This window comes from Panthera tigris, chromosome D1 (assembly GCF_018350195.1).
Source record: "Panthera tigris isolate Pti1 chromosome D1, P.tigris_Pti1_mat1.1, whole genome shotgun sequence".
NCBI classification, from domain to species: domain Eukaryota; kingdom Metazoa; phylum Chordata; class Mammalia; order Carnivora; family Felidae; genus Panthera; species Panthera tigris.
The window spans coordinates 55701431-55723991 of NC_056669.1; the positions used below are offsets into that span (position 1 = coordinate 55701431).

General features: G+C 37.7%; 1 protein-coding gene across 3 annotated transcripts in view; it reads right to left on the reverse strand.

The window, feature by feature from the left end:
• Positions 1–22561, reverse strand: part of UVRAG (UV radiation resistance associated) — a 296834-nt gene that overhangs the window by 129815 nt on the left and 144458 nt on the right. For all 3 annotated transcript variants that reach the window (XM_042957394.1, XM_042957395.1, XM_042957396.1), the window contains 3 exons: positions 19484–19610; positions 2238–2322; positions 346–433 (listed from right to left, as the gene is read on the reverse strand). In XM_042957394.1, the coding sequence (XP_042813328.1) occupies positions 346–433; positions 2238–2322; positions 19484–19610 (300 nt within the window). The remainder of the gene's footprint in view (positions 1–345; positions 434–2237; positions 2323–19483; positions 19611–22561) is intronic.

Genomic DNA, 22561 nt, shown 5'->3' on the forward strand with positions numbered 1-22561 from the left:
AAAGAAAGAAAGAAAAGAAAAGAAAAGAAAAGAAAAGAAAAGAAAGAAATGATGGCAGTGGATAATCTGGCTGAGTAAAAAAGATCATAAGGAAACCAGAAATTTATTTGGCATTCTTTCAGATGAAAATGAGTGCATTTCACCATCAAATTGCTATAAAAAATCAAATGGTGGAACTGAATGCCAATTCATTCCAAATCTATTTTTTTAAATAGATATTAGCTTCTGAATGATTCATGACAAAGCATATGATTAAGACTAGAGCAATGAATTTTTTCATTGAGAGGAAATTTCAAACAGAAACCATCTTTAAAAAAATTTTTTCCTAGAAAATTTGAAACTTACCAAATCAATAGGGTAAATGTAGGAAAGCTCAGATAGTAATTGCCTGCAACGAATTGTCAACTGAGCATTAGTCTTCAGAAAGAGTTCTCTGATAAGGAAAGATAAAAAGCATATTTGTTAAAACAAAAAATGTTTTCATGGTAATATTTATTTCCACATAATTGATGCAGAGGAAGATTAAATGGCCTGCAGTGGGCCACAGAAACTCAGAAGTAGAGTCAGAATAATAGCTAACATGAATCCTGACCTATCTCTAAATAGTATAAGATCAAGATAACCATATACTGGGGCCTACTGTGTGTATCAGGCATCATGCTAAGAGATGTAAAGGGTACAGATAATCATTGACTGTGCACCTACCGCTACATGCCAGGAGCTTTACAAACGGCTTTACTTATTGGAATAATTCAATTAGGTTGATATTATTATACCCATTTTACAAACAAGGATAAAAAATTTAGAGAGGCTCAGTAAGAAGACCAGGGTCTCATTTAATCTGAAAGCCAATCTGATTTCAGGAAATATCTACATGGTATTATCTTTCAAAAGTATTCTATTTTTCACTCACAGCTACTGCCTGCCATATTAGGAAAATAGAATAAAAAGAACAAACACTAAGGTGTGGCATGAGATGATGCAGCTCTTCTCTTGAACTAAAGAAATAAGACCATGAGATAAAATACCCATAGAATAAATTACCTGCTCAATTGTGCTAATGATTAAAAAAAAAAAAAAGAGGAATTCAGCAAAACTGTAGGTCAAAGTAGAACGTAAAAGTAGTAGTGTAACGCAAAGAGCATTAAAGAGTTAAAGGGATCTAGTCCTGCTTTCCTTGTGAGCTGGTCAAAGTAACTTCCCAGAGCCTTGCCTTCCTATCTGCAAATTGAGAGGATTAGACCAGATGATCTCCACGGTTCTTTCCAGGTCTAACATTCTTGAATGCTCAATTGCTAAGGTTTCTTGAAGAAAAATGTAGGATGAGATGACTTTCCAGAAAAAGGGAGTAAACATGAGCAAAAGAACAGAGGTGGCATCAAATTAAGCATGGGCTGGAAAAAATAAAGAGAAAAACTATTAGCACCTATGAAATGAATGTTGTGGAGCAACTGAAATGAACTACAGTTGTACAGTGCCAATTTGCTGAAGGTTATTTGAAAAGTTAAGCAAAACAATCACCATGACTTCTTAAAAGGAGAAAAAATATGGTAAAAATAGTATTTTAGGAGGAGAGGTCTGATAAGCAACATGGAGGATGAACTGAAAAGTGGAGAGACTGATGTTAGAAAGACAAGCTAGGAGCTGTGGAGGTAATCCAAATGGACGAACACTAAACAGGAGTTAAGTCTGAAGAAAAGACCATAAGCTACCCTACATGTGGAAGACAGGAAGAGGAGAAGATTCAAACATTAAGTCATGGTGCAGTGGCCTTAAAAACTAGAAGAATAGGGGCGCCTGGGTGGCTCAGTCAGTTAAGCATCCCACTCCTGATTTCAGCTCAGGTCGTGATCTCACGGTTCGTGAGCTCAAACCCTGCGTGGGGATCTGTGCTGAAAGCACCCAGCCTGCTTGGGATTCTCTCTCTTCCCCTCCCTTGCTTTCTCTCTCTCTCTGAAAAATAAATAAACATTAAAAATAGATAAGCAATACATAAATAAACTAGAAGATCAACTGTTCACATTTCTGATTAGGCTAGGAGCTCTCGTAACTACTTTTAGCACGTGCATGACGCTCAGTAGGGTGCTTCATAAATGTTTGTTGAATAAATGAATGTGGCACTGATGTGTGTGGAATATAAATGAATACCAGCAGCTTTTACAGAATCCTGCTTTTCCAAATCCTACCCTTAAGGTAAACTCAACACTCTTAACTATTATTCTCAGTGTTGCATTTACCTTTTCGCAGTACACTCCTTCCTCAATTCATTCAGAGATTCCTTCTGGAGTTGAAGCTTGAGGTGCTCAGTTGAAAATGCACTTCCTAGAGACAGACGGAGGAAGACAATTCCAGATGTAACACTGCAGATACAACTGCTCGATCACAACCAAACACGCAGAGCCCATCCCCCGACTATGAGAGAGCAATAGAGTTCAGAGGCAAAGTAAACTGGGGATAGAGGTCTTCTGGGGGAATTAACTAGAAGAAACTTCCCTACTTGTTCAATTTTGACACAAGTCCAGCCTTTAGCAGGAGTCAAAGAGTAAGTCAAAGAGTAACCTGCCTCCAGATTTCTGGATTGCTGACCAAGAAACCCTGATGAGATTTCAAAATTCAGACTTCATTTAAAAAAAATTTTTTTTAATACTTATTCACCTTTGAGAGACAGAGAGAGACAGGACGTGAGGTGGGGGCGGGGGCAGAGAGAGAGAGGGAGACACAGAATCCTAAGCAGGCTTCCGGCTCTGAGCTGTCAGCACAGAGCCCGATGCGGGACTCAAACTCACTGACTGCAAGATCATGTCCTGAGCCAAAGTCGGATGCTCAACCAACTGAGCCACCCAGGCATCCCCAGACTTCATTTTAAAAGAAAGCGGCTATAGACTCTGGTGTTGATGCTTATTCACTAAAGGTTCATCAATTGTAATAAACAGATCTCTCTGGTGGGAGATGCTGATAATGGAGGAGGCTATGCATGTGTGAGAGTTGGGGATATATGGGAAATCTCTGCAACTTCGGCTCAAGTTTGCTATGAACCTAAAAACTGCTCTAATAAATAAAGTTTATCTATCTTTTAAGTGGTTAATTTCTTCTCACCCACAAATGCTATACAACAACGTTTCTGAGAGTATAAAAAGTAGAAAAGGAAAAATTACCTGCATTTTGACTGCTATCGCATAGTTCATAAATATAAGTAGTTTTAGCTACAATCACAGTGTGCAGGAAATGTATATTCTGATTTTTCCATATTATGTCATAAGCATTTTTACATGTTGACAGATAGTCTAAGTTATAATGTTTAATGGCTGTGTAAAATTCAACTCCGTGGATGTGAATTATATGAATATTCCACATTTTAACTGATACCCCAAACCCCAAACCCATTACAGAACATTTAATTTCCTTTAAGTGTTTGCTTTAGCATTACACAGAGATTAGTATTTGTGTTTATATGCCTGATTGTTATATTTACATCAACTTCTGGAACCTCCATGTCCATTTATGTGATCATAAAATCTTTTTACATCTTCCTACTCTAAGAAATGAGGGCATCTTCTGTTCTTGACAATCCAGGCCTGATAGCACCAGAAATACTGAAGCACAGAAAAACAATCTTAGATCCAGACACACTAATCTTACAAAGGGGTTTGGTTTCATGAACTATGATCCAACAGGAAAAGGGGCCTTCAACTATTCTGCACCTCTCCTGCGAGAAGGAACAAGAAGTACATTATTGAACATTATACAGTTTAGACCTTAGCACTAAGTTCACCAACTTAAGTCATTTTATCAACATATTTCTAAGTACCCTTCTCTTCTCTCCCACCAGTATTTAAATGATCCACATGTTGGTAACTTTGCCCCCCAAACAGAACATAATCAAGGAGCACCACTCATCTCCTTTAGCCCCAGTATAATTCCTCCCCAAATCTTAATCTTTAATGATTTCAGATGACATTCAGATTGATAACTTTCACCCCCCACCCCATGTACGTGTTGAATGATTACCAAATATTTGAAATTTTCCAGATTTATCTATTAGTGATTTCTAGTTTATTTCTTTTAGTCAGAGACCATATTTTGCATTATTCTGATTCTTTTTTAATTTGTTTTATGATAGCAACTATGGCCTAACCGAATGTTCAATGCGCGTACGATAAAAAGGTATATTCTGATAGTGTGCAGTGGGGTGGTCTGCTGTTAATCAGGGCAAGTTAGTTAATAGTGTTAAGGTCTTTATCCTTGCTGATTTTCTCTTCACTTGTTCTATGAATTACTGAGAGATGAGTGTTGCAGCTTCCAGCTTTAATTATAGATTTGACTATTTCTTCTTCCAATTTTATCAGTTTTTGCTATATACACACACACATTTAACACTGTGTGTGTGTGTGTGTGTGTGTAGTATATACATATATGTTGTATATATATAGTGTATATATGGTATATATATAGTTTGCGTGTGTGTGTATATATGTATATACGTAAATATACATATATACATGTATACACACACACACATATATAGTGAAGCTCTGTTATGTTCATACATATTTAGAATTGTCATATCTTTTTGTGACTGACCTCTCCACCATAATGTAAAATCTGTCTTTATCACAGGTAATATTCACTGTTCTGAAATCTCCTTTTCTAATATAATATTGCCACTCTGGCCTTCTTTTAATTTGTATCTGCATGGTGTACTATTCCCATTCGTTTACTTTTAATCAATCAATCTATCTACCCTTATATTAAAAGTGGGTTCCTTACAGATAGCATTTAGTTGGGTTTTTTTAAATGTAAATTAATCTGAACAATCTCAGTTTTTTAACTGAGGTATTTTGATTGCTTATACTTAATATAATCATTGACATTTAGATTAAAATCTACCATTTGGCTAGTTGTTTTCTATATATTCTACCTATTCTCTGTTCCTTTTTCCCTTCTTTTTTCATGCTTTTGAATTGAATATTTTTTTACAATTCCCTCTTTCTTCACGATTGGCTTAGTCTTATCTCCATTTTATTTTATTTTTTAATTTTTTTTAATGTTTATTTACTTTTGAAAGAATGAGAGAGACAGAGGCGTGAGTGTGGGAGGGGCAGAGAGAGGGAGACACAGAATTGGAAGCAGGCTCCAGGCTCCGGGCTGTCAGCACAGAGCACGATGTGGGGCTCGAACTCACAGACCACGAGATCATGACCTGAGCTAAAGTTGGACATTTAACCGACTGAGCCACCCAGGCGCCGCAGTCTTATCTTTATTTTAAATTTTTCGTGGCTGCCCCAGAGTTTACAGTATATAACTTCAATAAATAAGTCTACCTTCAAATATTATTATACTACTTCATGTAGAGTATAAAAACCTGAAAATACTATGCTCCCAATTCTTCCCTTCCCCACTCCTCACATTCTTCACACATTTTACTTTATGCATGTTATAAACCCCAAAACACTGCTATTTTTGCATTAGAAAATCAACTGTCTTTTATAGTAATTAAAAATAAGAAAAAATGTCTTTATAGTATCTTCAGCCATTTCTGGAGATCTCATTTTTTGTGTGTGTAGAGCCACATTTCTGTCTGGTATCATTTTTCTTCCACTGAAGAAATTCTTTTAACATTTCTTAAAATGTAGGACTGGTGGTAATGAATTGTCTTAGTTTTTTGTCAAAGAGTCTCTTTGCACGTCAGTTCAGGTAATTTCTATTGATCTATATTCAAGTTCACTTATTCTTTTCTCAGCTGTGTCAAATCTACTGGAGTGTCCGTCAAAGGCACTGTTCATCTCTCTTACCATGTTCTTTATTTGTAACATATCTATTAGACTGTTTCTTATAGTTTCCATCTCACAGCTGAAATTTACCATCTATCCATACTGGTTATCCACCTTTCAATAAAAGCCCGAAGCCCATTAATCACAGTTATTTTAAATTCTCTCTCTGATATTCCCAACATCTGAGTCACTACTGAGTTTTTTTCCTCTTTTGAGTTAAATTCTCTTGACAACATTTTGTTGGTGGTGGTGGGAGGGGAAGGGATAACAATGGGTCTTTGTTTTGTTTTTGCTTTTCTTTGTTTCAAAAATTTTGATTGAAGGCTCAACATCATGTGCAACAGAGAGCATGAGACAACCGAGAAAGAAAAGGACACGCCTCTTCTACTGTTAATTTGGGGGCTGAGTCAATACAATCAGGAACTAAGCTGGTTTAGGGTTTTGTTGCTTCCATTTTGTTGCTACCTTCAACTTCAAAATTCTTCAAATTTCCTCTAACTTCTCCTTTTTGGAGGTGGTGATGGTGGAGATGATTTGCTGGATGCTTTTGCTCAATGAACTCGTGCCACCCTCAGATTTAGGGAACAAGTTCTGCCCTATGAACCTGCACCTAAGTAAGAGTGACTCACTATGCTCTTGCCTCTCCTCAAGTGATACACTTCAGGCTTTCTATCCTGGTTGGGGAGGAGAGCTGAGTTTCTCTTTTATCTCATTTGAGCTAAGCTCAAATGTGTCCCTGTGCCCTGAGGTATCAGGGTAGGGCTTTCTCTCAGTGATACTGTCCCTCCCCTAGGGACAGGAGGTTTCTAATAGTCCAGGGCCAACACTGTTTCTGCCTCACCCCCAAGTGTAATGATGTTTTCTTTTTCTTCTTCCAATCCTTCACTTCTGTCCTAGAAACCATAGGGCTTGCAGCTCTTCCTCCAGAGGCTTAGTGCTTTTGTTCTTAGAGAAGAGTTATGCTTTCTAGCAACAGCATCCGTTCCCCTTCCTCCAGACCTATACAACCACAGGAGGCTTTCTACATTTTCTACCCTGTCTCCAATCTTTCTTGTGAATATCCATTGTAGGTCCACACAGAGTAAACTGCAAGGAGGTGTGAACTGCTTACAGCTGCTATAGTCTTACAATAGAACACACTTAGTGGTTAGCAATTTGTTAAAAATTGTAGTGGAATTATTTTACCTTCTTAGACAGTGGCCCAACTTCCTCCCATGCTCTGCCACTGGTGAGTCAGTCCTCACATCCTGTCTCTTCTCGGACATGCCCATCTTTTCTTACATTATCAGGCTACCTGGCTGCCCTGTAATCTTTAATTCTCCAGATGCAAGAAAAGCTATGATTTTGTACATTATTCAGCTTTCTCTTGTTGTTAGGGTGGAAGTGAAGTTCTTACTACCTTTCTACATCCTCCGCAGAGGCTGGAAGTCAAATCTGAGGATGCTGATTTAAATTTTTTTTTAAGTTTTTCTCTGTTCTTTGTATTTCCTGCTCCTTTGGGGTCAGCTATTCCATTTAACTTGGACTTGTTTATACGGTTTTCCTCAAATATCTGATGATCCTTGGTTTTCCCTTCAAATCCATGAATAAGTGATCAGACTGATTAGTATAGGCAACTAGTGTAGGTTTCCTTTGAAGCTAGAAAGACTTATTTACATGAAAGGCATCGTTCCTGGGTGCCAACTCAGCATAAGTGGGTAGGTCCTGTAGACAATTAGGCTTTTCTTCAGAGTATACATGCCATGCTGGAAGAAGGCAGTACTGTTACATTATTGACAACTGTCAATCTTAGGACTGGGTTACTCTAGGGCATTTCATTTCTAAGTAGAGCTGTCTTTATGTTTTCCCTCTAGGTCAATTGTAAAAGTCCACAGTCAGGCTCTGTTCCACCTTCTATGCCAAACCCTTGTCCCATGAGACCTAACCAGGTCAAGAATCCATTATGTTTAGAAAGCAGCTGGAGCAAGTATTACAGGAAGGGAGTCCAAATCCAAAGAAAAGAAAATGGACCAGTAGGCCCAGCTCCCCTAATTACTGCTCCATCGTTCCTGATTTCTATACTTGGAAACTCCAAGTTGAGACCTCTGAGAGCTGCACCAGAAACCCCCACATCAGCCTCTTCCATTTTTGTGCCAGGTGGGCAGTTTTTCTCTACTCTAGCTGATGCATCAAAACAATCCTATCTATACTGTGTCTTCGAGAACTGTGTCAAAATCTTTGCTATTCCAATGGTGCCCTCTCTTATCTTTACCACCACCACTGTATCTTTACTATCATATCAGTGGGTCATCGAGAGGGAGGGAAAGCAAATGAATGCTCTTAGTTTACCATATTCCAAAACTGTTTTCTGGAATGTTTGGTCCTGTCCATTTACACACTAACGTTCCACTCTGTTAGGAAGATGGCCCCTGTGTTCAGCAAAAACTCAGGTCAGACACTTTAATTTTAATAACCAAATGTCAATGCTGTCTCCTGTAAGTCTAACAGCTAAAGAATATGAATTTTGCTTCCATCAACAAAACACAACACAGACTCTTTGGGCCCTTTCTCACCAGAGACTTTGGCCTCAGACTGGATAATGGCCAGCTCCTGTCAAAAGTTAAAACCAATAAACTGTCATTCTTCTGGGTTTTCTATATCATGTCAGATGACCAAAAAGCAATATACTTGAACTATTTTAGTTTCCTTCCCTGCAGAAATGCTTTTTTTGAACTATGATTTATGATACTGCCCTTCTCAAGGGTTAAAAGATATTTCTTGCTGTAACTTTTGCAAACTTGCAATGACTATATTTCATTATGATGTTTAATACATTGCACATTCTTCCCAGAATTTAGTGCCAATAAATTGTTTTCTCCCTAAAGAACAGATCTACTTCCTTATAACATGTAATGGGAAGCACTTGACTCCTTTCATAATTCTACACAATTGGCTTGATGGCTAACAATGTCATAGCTAATTTTAGTGCTTCAATACAATAGGTGGATCATATGGGAGGCAGTACACTATATTGGAAAGCCCATGTCCTTAGGAATCAGAAAGGTTTGGGCTAAAATCCTACCTATGCTACTTTCAGAACTCTAAACAAGTCTCAGCTTCTCTGAGTTTCATTTTCCTCATTTGTAAAATGGGGATAATTTCCCTTTTGTTCAACATGTGCATTCTCTCGACCTGCCCCCATGAAGCTCCAAGTGGGTAGAGAAAATTATACAACCAGTCTGATTGATTTTACTTTAAAAATATAAGCACAGAGCACAAACAGGGACACTGTCCAGCAATCCTACTCCAGTTCCATCATCAGTTTGCTTTCCCTGTTTGCTTTCCCACTCTTGGAGCTGAGTACTCCACACATTCCCCTCAATCCCTCAACTCCTTCTGTAAAATATAATTGCCCCACCTTGTACTACCCTGAAATAATCGGATTCCTTCACAGTCCTACCCATTACCTGCCCCTGTGCCATTTTCTTAGACTTCTCCTCCTGTTCAGTGGATAAGGCAAATAGCTTCATTTATACAAACTCTGAATTCCTTCTCATTCCAACCGATGTCACACTAGTCTCTTCCTGACAAATTATGTTCCAGCCACAGTGGCCTCTTTTCTGTTCCAGTCTAACCCCTTTCTATGTCCAGGTAGCCTTTTCACTTGCTGTTCCCTCTGTTTTTCCAGCAGGCTGAGCTCCTCAGGCAAACCTTTTCTGAGGAATCTCTATAAAATGGTCTCCCACAATTATCTTGTATCACCACAGCTTGTTTATAGTACTTCTCACAACTTGATATTTATTTTCCTTGCCGGTTTCTTGTTTACTGTCTTATCCACTAGGTAGGTATCCAAAATTGGAAGTCACAATTAATTCTTCCTTTTTCTCTCTTTACCCCAATATCTACTTTTCCTCCAGCATTTGTCTTTGTTTAATCATCTGTCAAAACTAGAAATTGGAAACTATCCTAAATCTTTCTCTCCCTTTCTCCTCCAACCCACCAAGCCATTAACAGTAGAGTCTATCATCGAAATATTTCTTGAACCTACACATTCCCTCCTCCCTTTACATTCCCAATATGTTTCAGTTTTAATTATGGATTGCTTAGATTACTGTAATAACTCCCTAACAGTTCTCTATCCTCAACTCTTCAAAGAGAACTTTCTAAAACATATACCTAATCCCCATTCTTTACCGCAGTCATCAATACAGTCTCATCTACTTTTTGTCTTTGAGAAATTTGCTTATTTCAGTAGATCTTTAGACCTTTCAACAAGAACTTCCTTTATGATTAGGTCATTCTTTACCTCTCCTGCCTCTCCTACGAACCCTTACTTGATGAATGTGTCCTTAGTGGTAGCTTTACTGGAATTACCTGCAGTTCTCTAATCTACTTCCAGGCTTCTGTATAAACTGTTGCTTCTATCTGGAAAGTCTCACCTTCTCGACCCCTAGGTATCCATCAGGTATTTTTCTAGACTCAGCCTAAGTGTCACCTCCTTTAACTAATTTTGATTTTCAGATACTCATTGTCTGTGCTCCTATAACACCTTCCAAATATCTCTCTCATATATTTGTCACACCTGTCATTACGTTCCTAACATCTTACACAGTGCTGGGTTCGTTGTGGGTGTTCCATAAACGACAAATAAAGGACTTGACAACGGTGCACGTGCACACACACACTCAACGTTCTTGTCTTCTGATCTCCTTTTATTTCTATGTTCAACTATTTAATTGTAAGCACTTTTTTTTTTTTTTTTTTTTTGGTAAATGTCACTTCCAATGCTTTTTGGAAGTGGAGAAAAAATGGTAATAAGACAAAACAACAATCTGTCAGGTGGCTTTTTTCTGCCTATCTATACCTTCCATTGCAAAAGAGGGAGATTAAAATATGATAGCTTACCTTTCCTGCAATCCAGTTAAGACATTACAGGACTAAATCATTACAAATGTATGGAAACAGAATCATTCTGAAAAGAAAATCTGAGGTTTACTCAGCACCCACATTTGTCCTCCCCACTGCTAAGTTGTCTGTTTTCACATGCTGCATACAATGTAAACAGCTAAAAGTAAAGAAACTTTAATAGCATAAACACCCCTCACCCCCGAAAAAAAAAACTGGCCTCAGGTTTTGAAACTTTTGAAAGAAATTTTTGAAAGAAATTTTGAATAATTTTTAAGGAAATCTGCTTAGGAATTTCTGTCAGATGGCTATAAAAAAATCCGAACATACACACAGGCTAATAAAATTTAAATTCTCCCATCATTTCAAATAAATATATCTTGAATTATAAAATTTGTACAGTAATTTTTCAATTTGTGACCTTATGACATAAGAGAAGAAGGTTGTTACATAATGCTTAACAATGTCTTTATAATTTCAAATAGAAATCTATGACCTTTTGGGGTACCTGGGTGGCTCAGTCGGTTAAGCATCTGAATTCAGCTCAGGTCATGATCTCATGGTTCATGGGTTCCAGTCCCACATTGGGCTCTGTGCTGACAGTGTGGAGATTGCTTGGGATCCTCTCTCTACCTCTATTTCTGCTCCTACCCTACTTGCACGCTCTCTCTCTCTCACAAAATAAATACATAAACTTAGAAATAAAGGGAAATCTATGACCTTTTAATAGAAACCAAGGCACCACTTTAAATATACTGTGTCATTTTTCTTTTATGAGAAAAGAGCACAATAATTTACTGACCAAAGAGAAGCTAATTAAATAGAACTAGATACATAGTTCATCTTACTCAAATTTATTACAAAATGACAATAAAGAATGATCATAATTGATGGGAACTTCATATAAAATATTTCTTATTTTGGTAATAAAGCATCAAAACTTTCTATTTACTGAAATTACTAAGAGGATTTTTTTCCCTAAATCTAAGCAATGAAGTCTGACAGAGTTGACTTCTACATATGACGTTGCTAAAAGAAGGTTTGTTTTTGCTCTTGCTTATCAAAATGAATTGAAGATCTTTGAAACAGAAGCTCCCACCACATGTCTTTCCAGTGAATAAACAATATCTATAGACACGCTTGGGGTCACAGAATCTCTCTCTCTCTCTCTCTCTCTCTCTCTCTCTTTTGGCATTTTTCATTGCTGGGAAATCTATTGCTGTCATCAAACTTTGAAAATTAAAAAGAGATTCATAAAAAAGGTGAACAGATTCCCATCCTTTTTGTCAATCCTCTTCTTCTGAGATAACTAGAATTTTAGAGCTGCAAGAAATCTGGACCGTATAATTAAAATTTTTTTGTTTGTGAGGACAAACTGAGAGAATGGCAGATCTTGAATCCAAATCTCTTAATTACCATGCAACCAAATCAAAGACATCTTTGGGAAAAGTTCACTTCACCCATCATATGATAAAAAGGAATATAACAGAACAAAGTTCTTCATCTAACAGTCCACAGGCCAGTGGAAAACTAGCAAACCATCAGTCAATTTACTGTTGGACACATATTAGAGAAAGCAACAATATTTTGTTTAGTGGAAACAAGACAGGTGTTGGGTCAGAGAAACCTAAACTGTATTTGGATCTGTTACTTATTTGTGACAAATGTCTCTGAGCCCCAATTATTCTCATTTGGAAAAAGGGGGTAAAATAATTACCTCTTCGGACTATTTTAGGAAGTAAATGATATACCATAAGCGAAACACCTGGCATGTTACAGGATTCCAATAACAGTTAACTGCTGGGGGCGCCTGGGTGGCTCAGTCTGTTAAGTCTCCGACTCTAGATTTCAGCTCAGGTTATGATCTCACAGTTTGTGAGTTCGAGCCCCACACTGGGCTCCATGCTGGCAGTGTGGAACCTGACTGGAACACTCTCTCTCTCTCACTCTCTCTCATTCTCTCTCTCTCTCTCTCTTTCCCTACCTCCCTCCACCCCCTCTGCCCCTCCCCAGCTTGCTCGCTCTCTTTCTCTCTCAAAGTAAATAAACAAACTTTTAAAAAAAGGTTGACTGCCATATAGGATTTATGCAGGATTCAAATGAAGGTATTTTGCAAGGTTGTAGATAATATGGAATAGAGACAAAAGCACAAAATTTAGAGGCAAAAGGTCTGGGTCCACATCCCAACTTTGCTCCTAACTATCTGTTCATACCTGGCCAAGTCACTTATCATCATCTCAGTATCTCATACATAAAATGAAGATAAAAATGAAGATAACAATATCTGCCATACTTAGCTCTCAGGGATACTTTGAAGATCGAATACGATGATCTTTGTGCAAGCATTTTCTAAGTATAAAGTACTACATATACATTACTGTTATTCTCAAGAAAACTAACTGCATTAAAAAGTAGCTTCTTCCTGGGGTGCCCGGGTGGTTCAGTTGGTAAGTGTCTGACTTCAGCTCAGGCCATGATCTCACGGTTCGTGAATTCAGGCCCTGTGTTGGGCTCTGTGCTGACAGCTCAGAGCCAGGAGCCTGCTTCTGATTCTGTGCCCGCCCCCCTTTCTGCACCTCCCCTCTCTGTCCCTCCCCCACTCGTGCTCTGTTTCGCTCTCAAAATGAAAAAACATTAAAAAAAATTTTTTTTTAAGTAGCTTCTTCCTACAAAGCTTAGAGAACTCTGCTTTTATAAAGTTAATATGACTTCCCAGGCACCACTGAGGAGTTCCTAGATTTTGTCAACATTTATAAAACGTGTTTAGGTTATGCTAAACACATTTCCTTAAGACCAATGTTTCATACCATTTTCTAAACCAAATTTCAAGCAAACTAACTTAGATAGAGTGTTGCTTCTCCAAGATTTGGGGGTTGAGTTAGGGCTACAGATTCTGTAAACCAACATATAATTAATTAATGGGAAGGTTATTTGGCTTGAGACACTAATGAGGGGAAATCTGTTTTTTACTAACATCGTATGTTACTAGTATCTGCCAACAATGAAAATGCATACATTAATAAACATTAACACTGAAAATATCAGCTCATGGCCCAGTTGGAAGTTGCTGTAGACAAGCTGGGAACCACTGCCTTGGAGGTGTGGGAAGGGGAAACTTATAGGTGTGGAGTAACGAGGCCCCTCAGAGTAGGCGGCCACTCAGCAAGTCAGCAGCATGGATAGAAATGATCTTTTTGCCTCTTCCCAAAAAATCATACCGATGCAATAAATTTTTATAAACAAAAGTATATAATAGGCACCTGTTTTTTTTCCAAATGTTTATACAAATTAATCTCTATGGCACTATTATGAGCCACTATCCTGACTACACACACGTGTAAAAAGATACAGAAGTTAACTAATTCCTTGATGATCATTCAGAAGAATCAGTAGCAAAGATTAAATATCATATATTACTGACTTTGTATCCTAACTGAGCCCTTGGGCTGAGAACCAAGTGCCTAAACAAGCACCAAGTTTCAAAGGGAAGTTATAATGTGGAAGATGCCACTAGTAATATTCATATTAGCAAATCATCTCACAAATGGCTAGCAAACATGCTAAATCAAAGCTGCAAGCACGGGTGACAGATACATCTTTACCCTTCACGTTACCAATATCGGTGACTCAAGTACTTCTAGATATTTTAACTTGGCTGGAGAATCATTAAATAGTACAGTCAACGTAAGTACACAAGAATATAGTTCAACACAAATGTTCTTTCAACAGACAAGAAAAAGTAGGTTTCTGGTTACCTAGCACCATCATTATGAAGAACAGGGGTCCCCAACAAGTAGAACAAGATCTACTGGCATATAAATCTGGTTATCTATATCCAGCCAACCCTTCTTTCCAACTACCCCAGTGCTGACCACCACAGTCTATAGAGATACCCAACGGCAGAAAAGCAGCACACTTTCTCCTGCTTATGTTTAAGACCAAAGGGTCAATGTTAGATCCTAATAATTCTAAGATTTCAATGATTCTAAGAGTTCAGAAGAATATTTATCTCAAAAATACGTATAAAAGTGGGAGAAAAGCTACTGAGGTACAAAGTCAATGTTAAATATCAACAATTCTGACCCATCTTGGCAAACATATATTTAACTTTGAGCATTTCCTTCCTTTCTTTCCATAATAAAATGGAGATGTAAGAATGTGCTAATTCTGGGGCACCTGAGTGGTTCAGTCGGTTAAGCATCTGACTTCGGCTCAAGTCATGATCTCACAGTTCATGAACTCAAGCCCTGCGTTGGGCCCTGTGCTAACAGCTCAGAGCCTAGAGCCTGCTTTGGATTCTGTCTCCCTCTCTCTCTGCCCTTCCCCTGCTTGCACGCTGTCTCTCTTTGTCTCTCAAAAATGAACAAATATTAAAAACAAATAAATAAAACGAATGTGTTAGTTCTGACTTGACTGCCAGAATTAAAACACTAGAATAGATACCTACAAAATCCTATAATCTCCCTTTGCTGCAGAGTTAGTGACTAGTAACTCTGAACACAGGCTCCACTATAACTTGTGGCTTTGGGCAAATCACTTAACCTCTCTGAGACTCAGTTTCCTCATCTGTAAACCAGATAATAAAATATATTCATTATTAGGAGGAGAATAATAATACCCTTAATACATAAGACTATACATAAAAACCAAAGAAGATAAAAAAAAAAACCATGAGACACTGCTTTGCAGTAATGAGTAGTCTATAAATATGAGCAATTATTCTTACACTCAGTCTTTTAAATGGGATAGAAACCACTGTTTATAAGTTCACCTGTTTAAAGGCTGATAACACACTTCCTGGGACTTTACTCTATCATTATAAGAAGAAAAAACACAATTGGGAAGATAATAGAAGAACTAGATCTCCTTATCCTTTTACCATATGCTAGAATATTTATTCTATCATAGGATTTATACATCATACTTCTGGTAAAATGTAGCATTACACAGTGAACGAGAGTTTTGGAATCGATAGATTTTAATCCTGACATCATCTGCCATAAGCTGTGTGAACTTAAGCAAGGTATTTAATGTCTCTGACCCTGACCTAGGGTTTCCTCAACTGTAAAGCGTCAATAATCATAGTACTTACCTTTTAGAGCTATTGTGGTGATTAAATCACGTCATATCTATATAGTGATAAGTCTGGTAACTGAAACATTATAGCTATCAAAAAAAGGCGAACACCCTGAACCCCTCCTAAAACCTGACAGTGTTTTCATTTTAAAAATTGATGATCTTAAAAAAAATATGCAGAAACACATGCTATAAGAGGTAGGCAATTTTAGAATAATAAAAATTCCAAAGCACCAAAAGAAACGTGCCTTTTCACAGAAGAGGAGACCTCCTAAAGCAGCTCTTGTCTGTACACAACTGTCTATTTATTTGGAGTCATTCAACAGAGACTCCAAGAAATGGACTTTGCTCACAATATCTCATGACTTTAAGTGGCATTATCACATCAGACTCTCAGGTCTAAAGGCTGATATGCAAGCTGTGTCGGGAGTGCAGACAGTTTTAGCAATCACTGCCAAACAATATACAGTGGTTTTTTTCTACAGTGTTTCGCATGAGAGTATTGGTTGTTCCAAATGAATGCTAAGCTAGATGCTATGGAAGTCTTTATCCTTTAGCAATGATGCCCATGACACTAGACTGATAACCATGACTATGATTCATTCACTCAACAAATATTTATTCAATGCTTACTGCATCCCAAGCACTGTACCATGCCCCAAGAATATAAGAGTATTTAATACAGTACTTGGGCAATTCTTCCCTCAGAGATCTGACCGTCTAGAAGGAGGGGGGAAAATGAACAATTAGAATGCTATAATGGAAAAACACAGGATGCAATGGAAACACACAGTAGTATGTCTAATAGAGGTAAGAGGAGAAAGGAAAGACAGCCAGTGAAAAATTTCTCAGAAAAAGTAACATTTTGGTGTTTTTTTATTGTTATTTTTTGTGGGGGTTTTTGAGAGAGAGAGAGAGAGAGAGAGAGAGAGAGAGAGTGTGCATGCATGAGCTGGGGAGAAGGGCAGAGAGAGAGAGAGAGAGAGAGAGAGAGAATGTCAATGGGGCTCCATCCCAGGACACTGGGATCACAACCTGAGCCAAAATCAAGAGTTGGACACACAACCAACTGAGCCGCCTCGACACCCCATTAACATTTAAACAGAGGCTTAAATAAGAGCAAGACAGACTGAAGCATATTGAAGAAACTAAAAGAAGTTCTTTATAGCTGAAGCATTCAGACTGACACGGGTCATACGAGGCCTTTATAAGTCATGCTGAGTCAGGATGGGATATAGGAATTTGCACATATAATAAAAATCAATCACTTTAAAACAATCAATTGTATTTCTATAGATCAGCAAAAAAGTAGAAAATAAAATTTAAACATATTTACAATAGTATCATAAAACATCAGAAAGCTGAAATAAATTCAATGAATCATGGGAAATACCCATGTATTAACAATTAGTTTCTTTCATACAATAGCCAAATTATGGAAAGAGCCTACATGTCTATCAACCGATGAATGGATAAAGAAATTGTGGTTTATATACACAATGGAATACTACGTGGCAATGAGAAAGAATGAAATATGGTCTTCTGTAGCAACGTGGATGGAACTGGAGAGTGTTATGCTAAGTGAAATAAGTCAGGCAGAGAAAGACAGATACCATATGTTTTCACTCCTATGTGGATCCTGAGAAACTTAACAGAAGACCACGGGGGAGGGGAAGGGGGAAAAAAAAGAAAGAGAGGGAGGGAGCCAAACCATAAGAGACTCTTCAAAACTGAGAACAAACTGAGGGCTGATGGGGGTTGGGAGGGAGGGGAGGGTGAGTGAGGGGTATTGAGGAGGGCACTTGTTGGGATGAGCACTGGGTGTTGTATGGAACCAATTTGACAATAAATTTCATATTAAAAAAACAAAACAAAACAAAACAATTAGTTAATTTCAATGTTTTGTAAAGACCTAATAAACAAAGGCTTACACCATTCTCTTGGGTTGGAAGACGCAATATTCTAAAGATGTCTAAAGATCACCAATTGTATTGATAAACATATTAAGTGTAGTCCCAATCAAAATAGTAGCTAGATTTCCTTTTCTGTGCAGAAATTCATAAGGCAATGCAAAAGAACAAGATTAAGCCTGTTTTTTGGTCATGTTAATGGCTACAGACTCTATTTATATGAAATATCCAGAACAGGCCCATCCATAAAGACAAAGAAGTAAATTTCCATCCTTGCCAAGATGAAGAAAGGTGATCTGGAAAAAGAACAACTAAGTGGAAGAACTTTAACAGATAATAAGACCACTTGTAACATGAGAGACATTAAAACAGTGAGATAATGGCAAAAAAACAGACAAATCAATGGAACAGAGGGTCCTGCAACAGGCATGTGAGCACATGGCCACCAATTCACGGCAAAAGTGAACCTTCAGTGCAAGGGAGACAGGTTTTTAATACATGGTACTGGGTCAATGGACTATCTGTATGAAAAAAATAAGTCTTGACTCCTATCTGACATCATATACAAAAAATCAAATCCTGATGAATTACATATATAAATGTAAAAAGTAAAATGGTAAAGTGTTTACAAAATACAGAATAACACCTTTATGACGTTAAAATAGGAAAATATTTCCTAAACTGGACACAAAAAGTCTTAAATCTAAAAGGAAAGACTGATAAAATGGAACTTCTGTTCACGTAAGGTATCACTGAGGAATGAACTAGCAGCCACAGAATGGGAGAATATAGTTTTAATGAACATTTCAAACAAAGAATCCATATCTATAATATATAAGAATTCCTGTCTTTAAAAAAGAAAAAAAAAAAGGCAGTGGGGAGAGGGGAAGACTTCAACAGGTATTTCACAAAGGAGTTTATCCCAGACAGCAGAAACATGAAATAGTATTCAACCTCATTAGTTTTCAGAGAAATCAAAATTATGACTGCAAGGAGACAGTCCAGAAAAGCTAAAATGCAAAAGCCAGAAAGTACCAGGTGCTGACAAGGATATAGGACAAGACATCTGATACACTGCTGGGTAGAGAGGAGGTAAACTGGACGCAAGTGCTTTGGAAAAGTTTTGGACACAATCTACTAAAGCTGAAGATATGCATACCTTGTGACTATGCAATTCTGCACCTAAGTTTATATCCAACAGAAAGGAACAAACAAATCTTCATAAAGAAGCATGTACTAGAAAGTTCATGGAAGCTTTATCTAATAGCTCCAAACTAGAAATTACCAAAAACCAGAATAAATACATACTTCTATTCACACAATGGAATACTATGGGCAGTAAGAATGAACTAAGACTACATTACACGCAGGTTAGGATGGAACTTACAAACAAAATGTTGAACAGAAGCCAACACATAGAATGTACATATTACAGGATTCTACTTGCATAAAGCTCAAAATGAGGCAAAACTCATTTTGGTGTAATACGTCAAGGTAGTGGTCAGACTGAATAGAGATGTCCTGAATGGAAGGGAACATGAGGAGGCTCCTAAGATTCTGGGGTCCGTGTAATGCTCTGCTTCTCTGTGGAGATGCTGCTTATGTAAGTGTGTTCATTTTGAAATTTTGAAATATAGTGTGTGTGTGTGTGTGTGTGTGTGTGTGTGTGTGTGTGTGTATTTGTACCCTTTTCTGTATGTATCAACTTCAAAATACTTCCAAAAAAATGTTTAAAATTATATCAGCATATTTGTACCAAGATGACTATCTGAGCCTATGGAAAGAAGAAAAGACAACTACTGAACATGGGGGGCTGGCTGTTTGCATGGTATTTTTACTCACCTTTGTCCTGTAATGCAATTTGTTGCTTATGCAGTAATGCCACCTCCCGTCCCAAAGCTTTCTTCTGTCTTTCCAGTTCATTTCGAAGCACCAAAATTTTTAATTGCAAGCACTCACTTTGTTTTCTCTAAACAATTGAAAAGCACAGGTAAATTTATGAATATAAAACTCATAACTATGAATCATTATACATTCACAGTGTTTCAAAATGAATAATGGTTCAAAGCACTTCAATATTCACCTAATTTACAGATCTCTCGAGTAGCTTAATTATCAGCACCTGCCATTTTAATGGAAAGAATATAAAGAATAAACCTAAAGTCTGGGGACCGTTCTTTCTAAGAACCCAAAAAACACTACAAAATTTCTCAGGCCTTTTTCCTGAAATCACAATACAATTAAGACAAAAATTATTTTCTTAGAGACAGAGTTCTCAAAAACTTAAACACAGATATGCCAGGACCCAGCAATTCTACTCCTATGTATATACCCAAGAGAATTGAAAACATGTCCATACAATAACCTGAATATGAATTTTCATAGAATTATTTATAATAGCCAAACAGTGGGATCAATCCAAGTGTCCGTCATCTGATGAACAGAAACATAAAATGTGGGTCTATCCTGTACAACGGAATATTATCTGGCAATAAAAGAAATGAAGTACTGATGAATGCTACAACACGGATGAACCTTGAAAACATTACGCTAACTGAAAGAAGCCAGTTTAAAAAGGCCACCGACTCCATTTATATGAAATGTCCATACTGGGCAAATCCATAGAAACAAAAAGTAGATTTCCATCCCTGCCAAGCTTAACCGAGGTGCTCCGATATCCCAGATTTCAGAGAAAGCCAAGTAAGGACCTGGGGCTTCTGCCCCTTTCAGGCAGTAACCAACCAATCCCCCTATGGTCTCAGTGGATACCACAGGGGGAGCCTGGACTTAGGGCAATAATGAGATAATCCTCTCCCTCCCTGCTGCATTGTATCAGAGGAGGCTTACTGGAGAGTGAGAAATCTCCTTACCACACAGTGCTAATGAGGCCACCCTATCCAGCATATCAGCGAGACTACGTGGGGAACAATATCAAGGCACTCCTACACCTCCCAGCTAGGGCAGTAGTTGTGGAGGTCTAGTGGAGAGCTGGAACTCCCTTTCCTGGCCAAAAGTAAGGACGCCCCCTTCCCCTGCAGTCCTGTCACTTAGATGTCAATGGAAGCTGCTTGAGGAACCTGGACTTTTATACCCACCTGGCAGTAATGAGACAGCATCTCTCCCTTCCCTACCAGAGAAACAGGTGTCAGAAAAAGCCAGATAAAACAGATTTATGTAAGATCCAGAGACTCATAACATAATACTCGAAATGTACAAGATTTAATAAAAAATCACTCATCATACCAAGAACCATAAAAATGCCAAAGTAAATGAAAAAGGATAATTAATAGATGCCAGTACTGAGATGACAAGACATGTTACAATTACCTGACAAAGATTTGAATGGCTATCATAAAAATGCTTCAGTAACAATTAAGGACATCTCTGAAACAGAGGAAAACATGGAACATCTTGGCAAAGAAACAGAAAGTTTCAGTCAAGAAACTGAAGATATAAAGAGGAATCAAATGGAAATTTTAGAGCTGAAAATATCAGTGGAATAAAAAAACTTCACAAATGAGCTCAACAGCAAAATGTAGGAAACAGAGAGAAGCATCTTTAAGCTGAAAAATAGAGCAACAGAAACTACTCAGTTTAAACAAGAGAGAGAAAATAGACTGTAAAAAAAAAATGAACAGAGTCTCAAGGGATCTGTGGAGCTATTTCAAAAGATCTACTATTATCAAGTACAGGGAGGAAAGGAGAAAGAGAGCAGAAGTGAAAAAGTACTCATAGAAATAATCATGAAATCTTCCCAAATTAGGCAGAGGAAATACATCTGTAGATTAAAGAAGCTAGTGAACCCCAAGAGAATAAATTAAATGAAGAAGCTGACTTCAGCTCAGGTCATGATCTCGTGGTTCATGAGTCTGAGCCCTGCGTCAGGCTCTGTGCCGACAGCTCAGAGCCTGGAGCCTGCTTCAGATTGTGTCTCCCTCTCTCTCTGTCCCTCCTCTGCTCACTCGCGCGCGCTCTCTCTCCCCCTCTCAAAAATAAATAAACATTAAAAAAAATTTTTTTAAATGGGCAAAAGATCTGAACTGTCACCTCACTGAAGAAGATATAAAGATGGCAAATAAGTATATGAAAAGATGCTCAACATCGTATGTTATCAGGGAACTGCAGACTAAAACAATGAGATACCACTATATGTTTACTAGAATAATAAGTATCCAAAACACTGACAATACGAATGCTGGCAAGGATGTGGACCCACAGGAACTGCTGTTCATTGTTGGTGGAAATGCAAAATGGTCATTATAGCCACTTTAAAAGATGGTCTGGCAGTTTCTTACAAAACTAAACACAGGATTACTATATGACCCAGCAATCATGCTTCTGGATATTTACCCAGATGACTTGAAAACTTACGTCCCCGCAAAAATCTACACATGAATGTCTATAGCACCTTTCTTCATAATTGCCCAAACTTCCAGATGAACTTCAATAGGTCAACAGTTAAACTGTGGTATAGCCATACAATGGAGTATTACTCAGCAATAAAAAGAAATAAGCTATCAAGCTATGAAAAGTCATGGAGGAACCTTAAATGCATGTTGCTAAGTAAAAGCAGCCAATCAGAAAAAGCTACATACTGTATGATTCCAACTATATGACATTCCTGGAAAAGGCAAAACTATGGAGACAGTAAAAAGATCAGTAGTTGCCAGGGGTTCCTGAGGGAGGGGGAAAAGGATGAACAGGTAGAGCCCAGGGGATTTTTAAGTAGTGAAATTACACTGCATGATACTGTAATGGTGGATACATGACATTGTGCATTTGCCAAACCCAGACAACTGTACAACATAGAGTAAACCTATGGTAAACTACGGACTTAAGTTAATAATATTGTATTGTATTAATATTAATATTGTGTTCACATTGATTCAACAATTGTACATGAGATGTTAAGAACAAAAA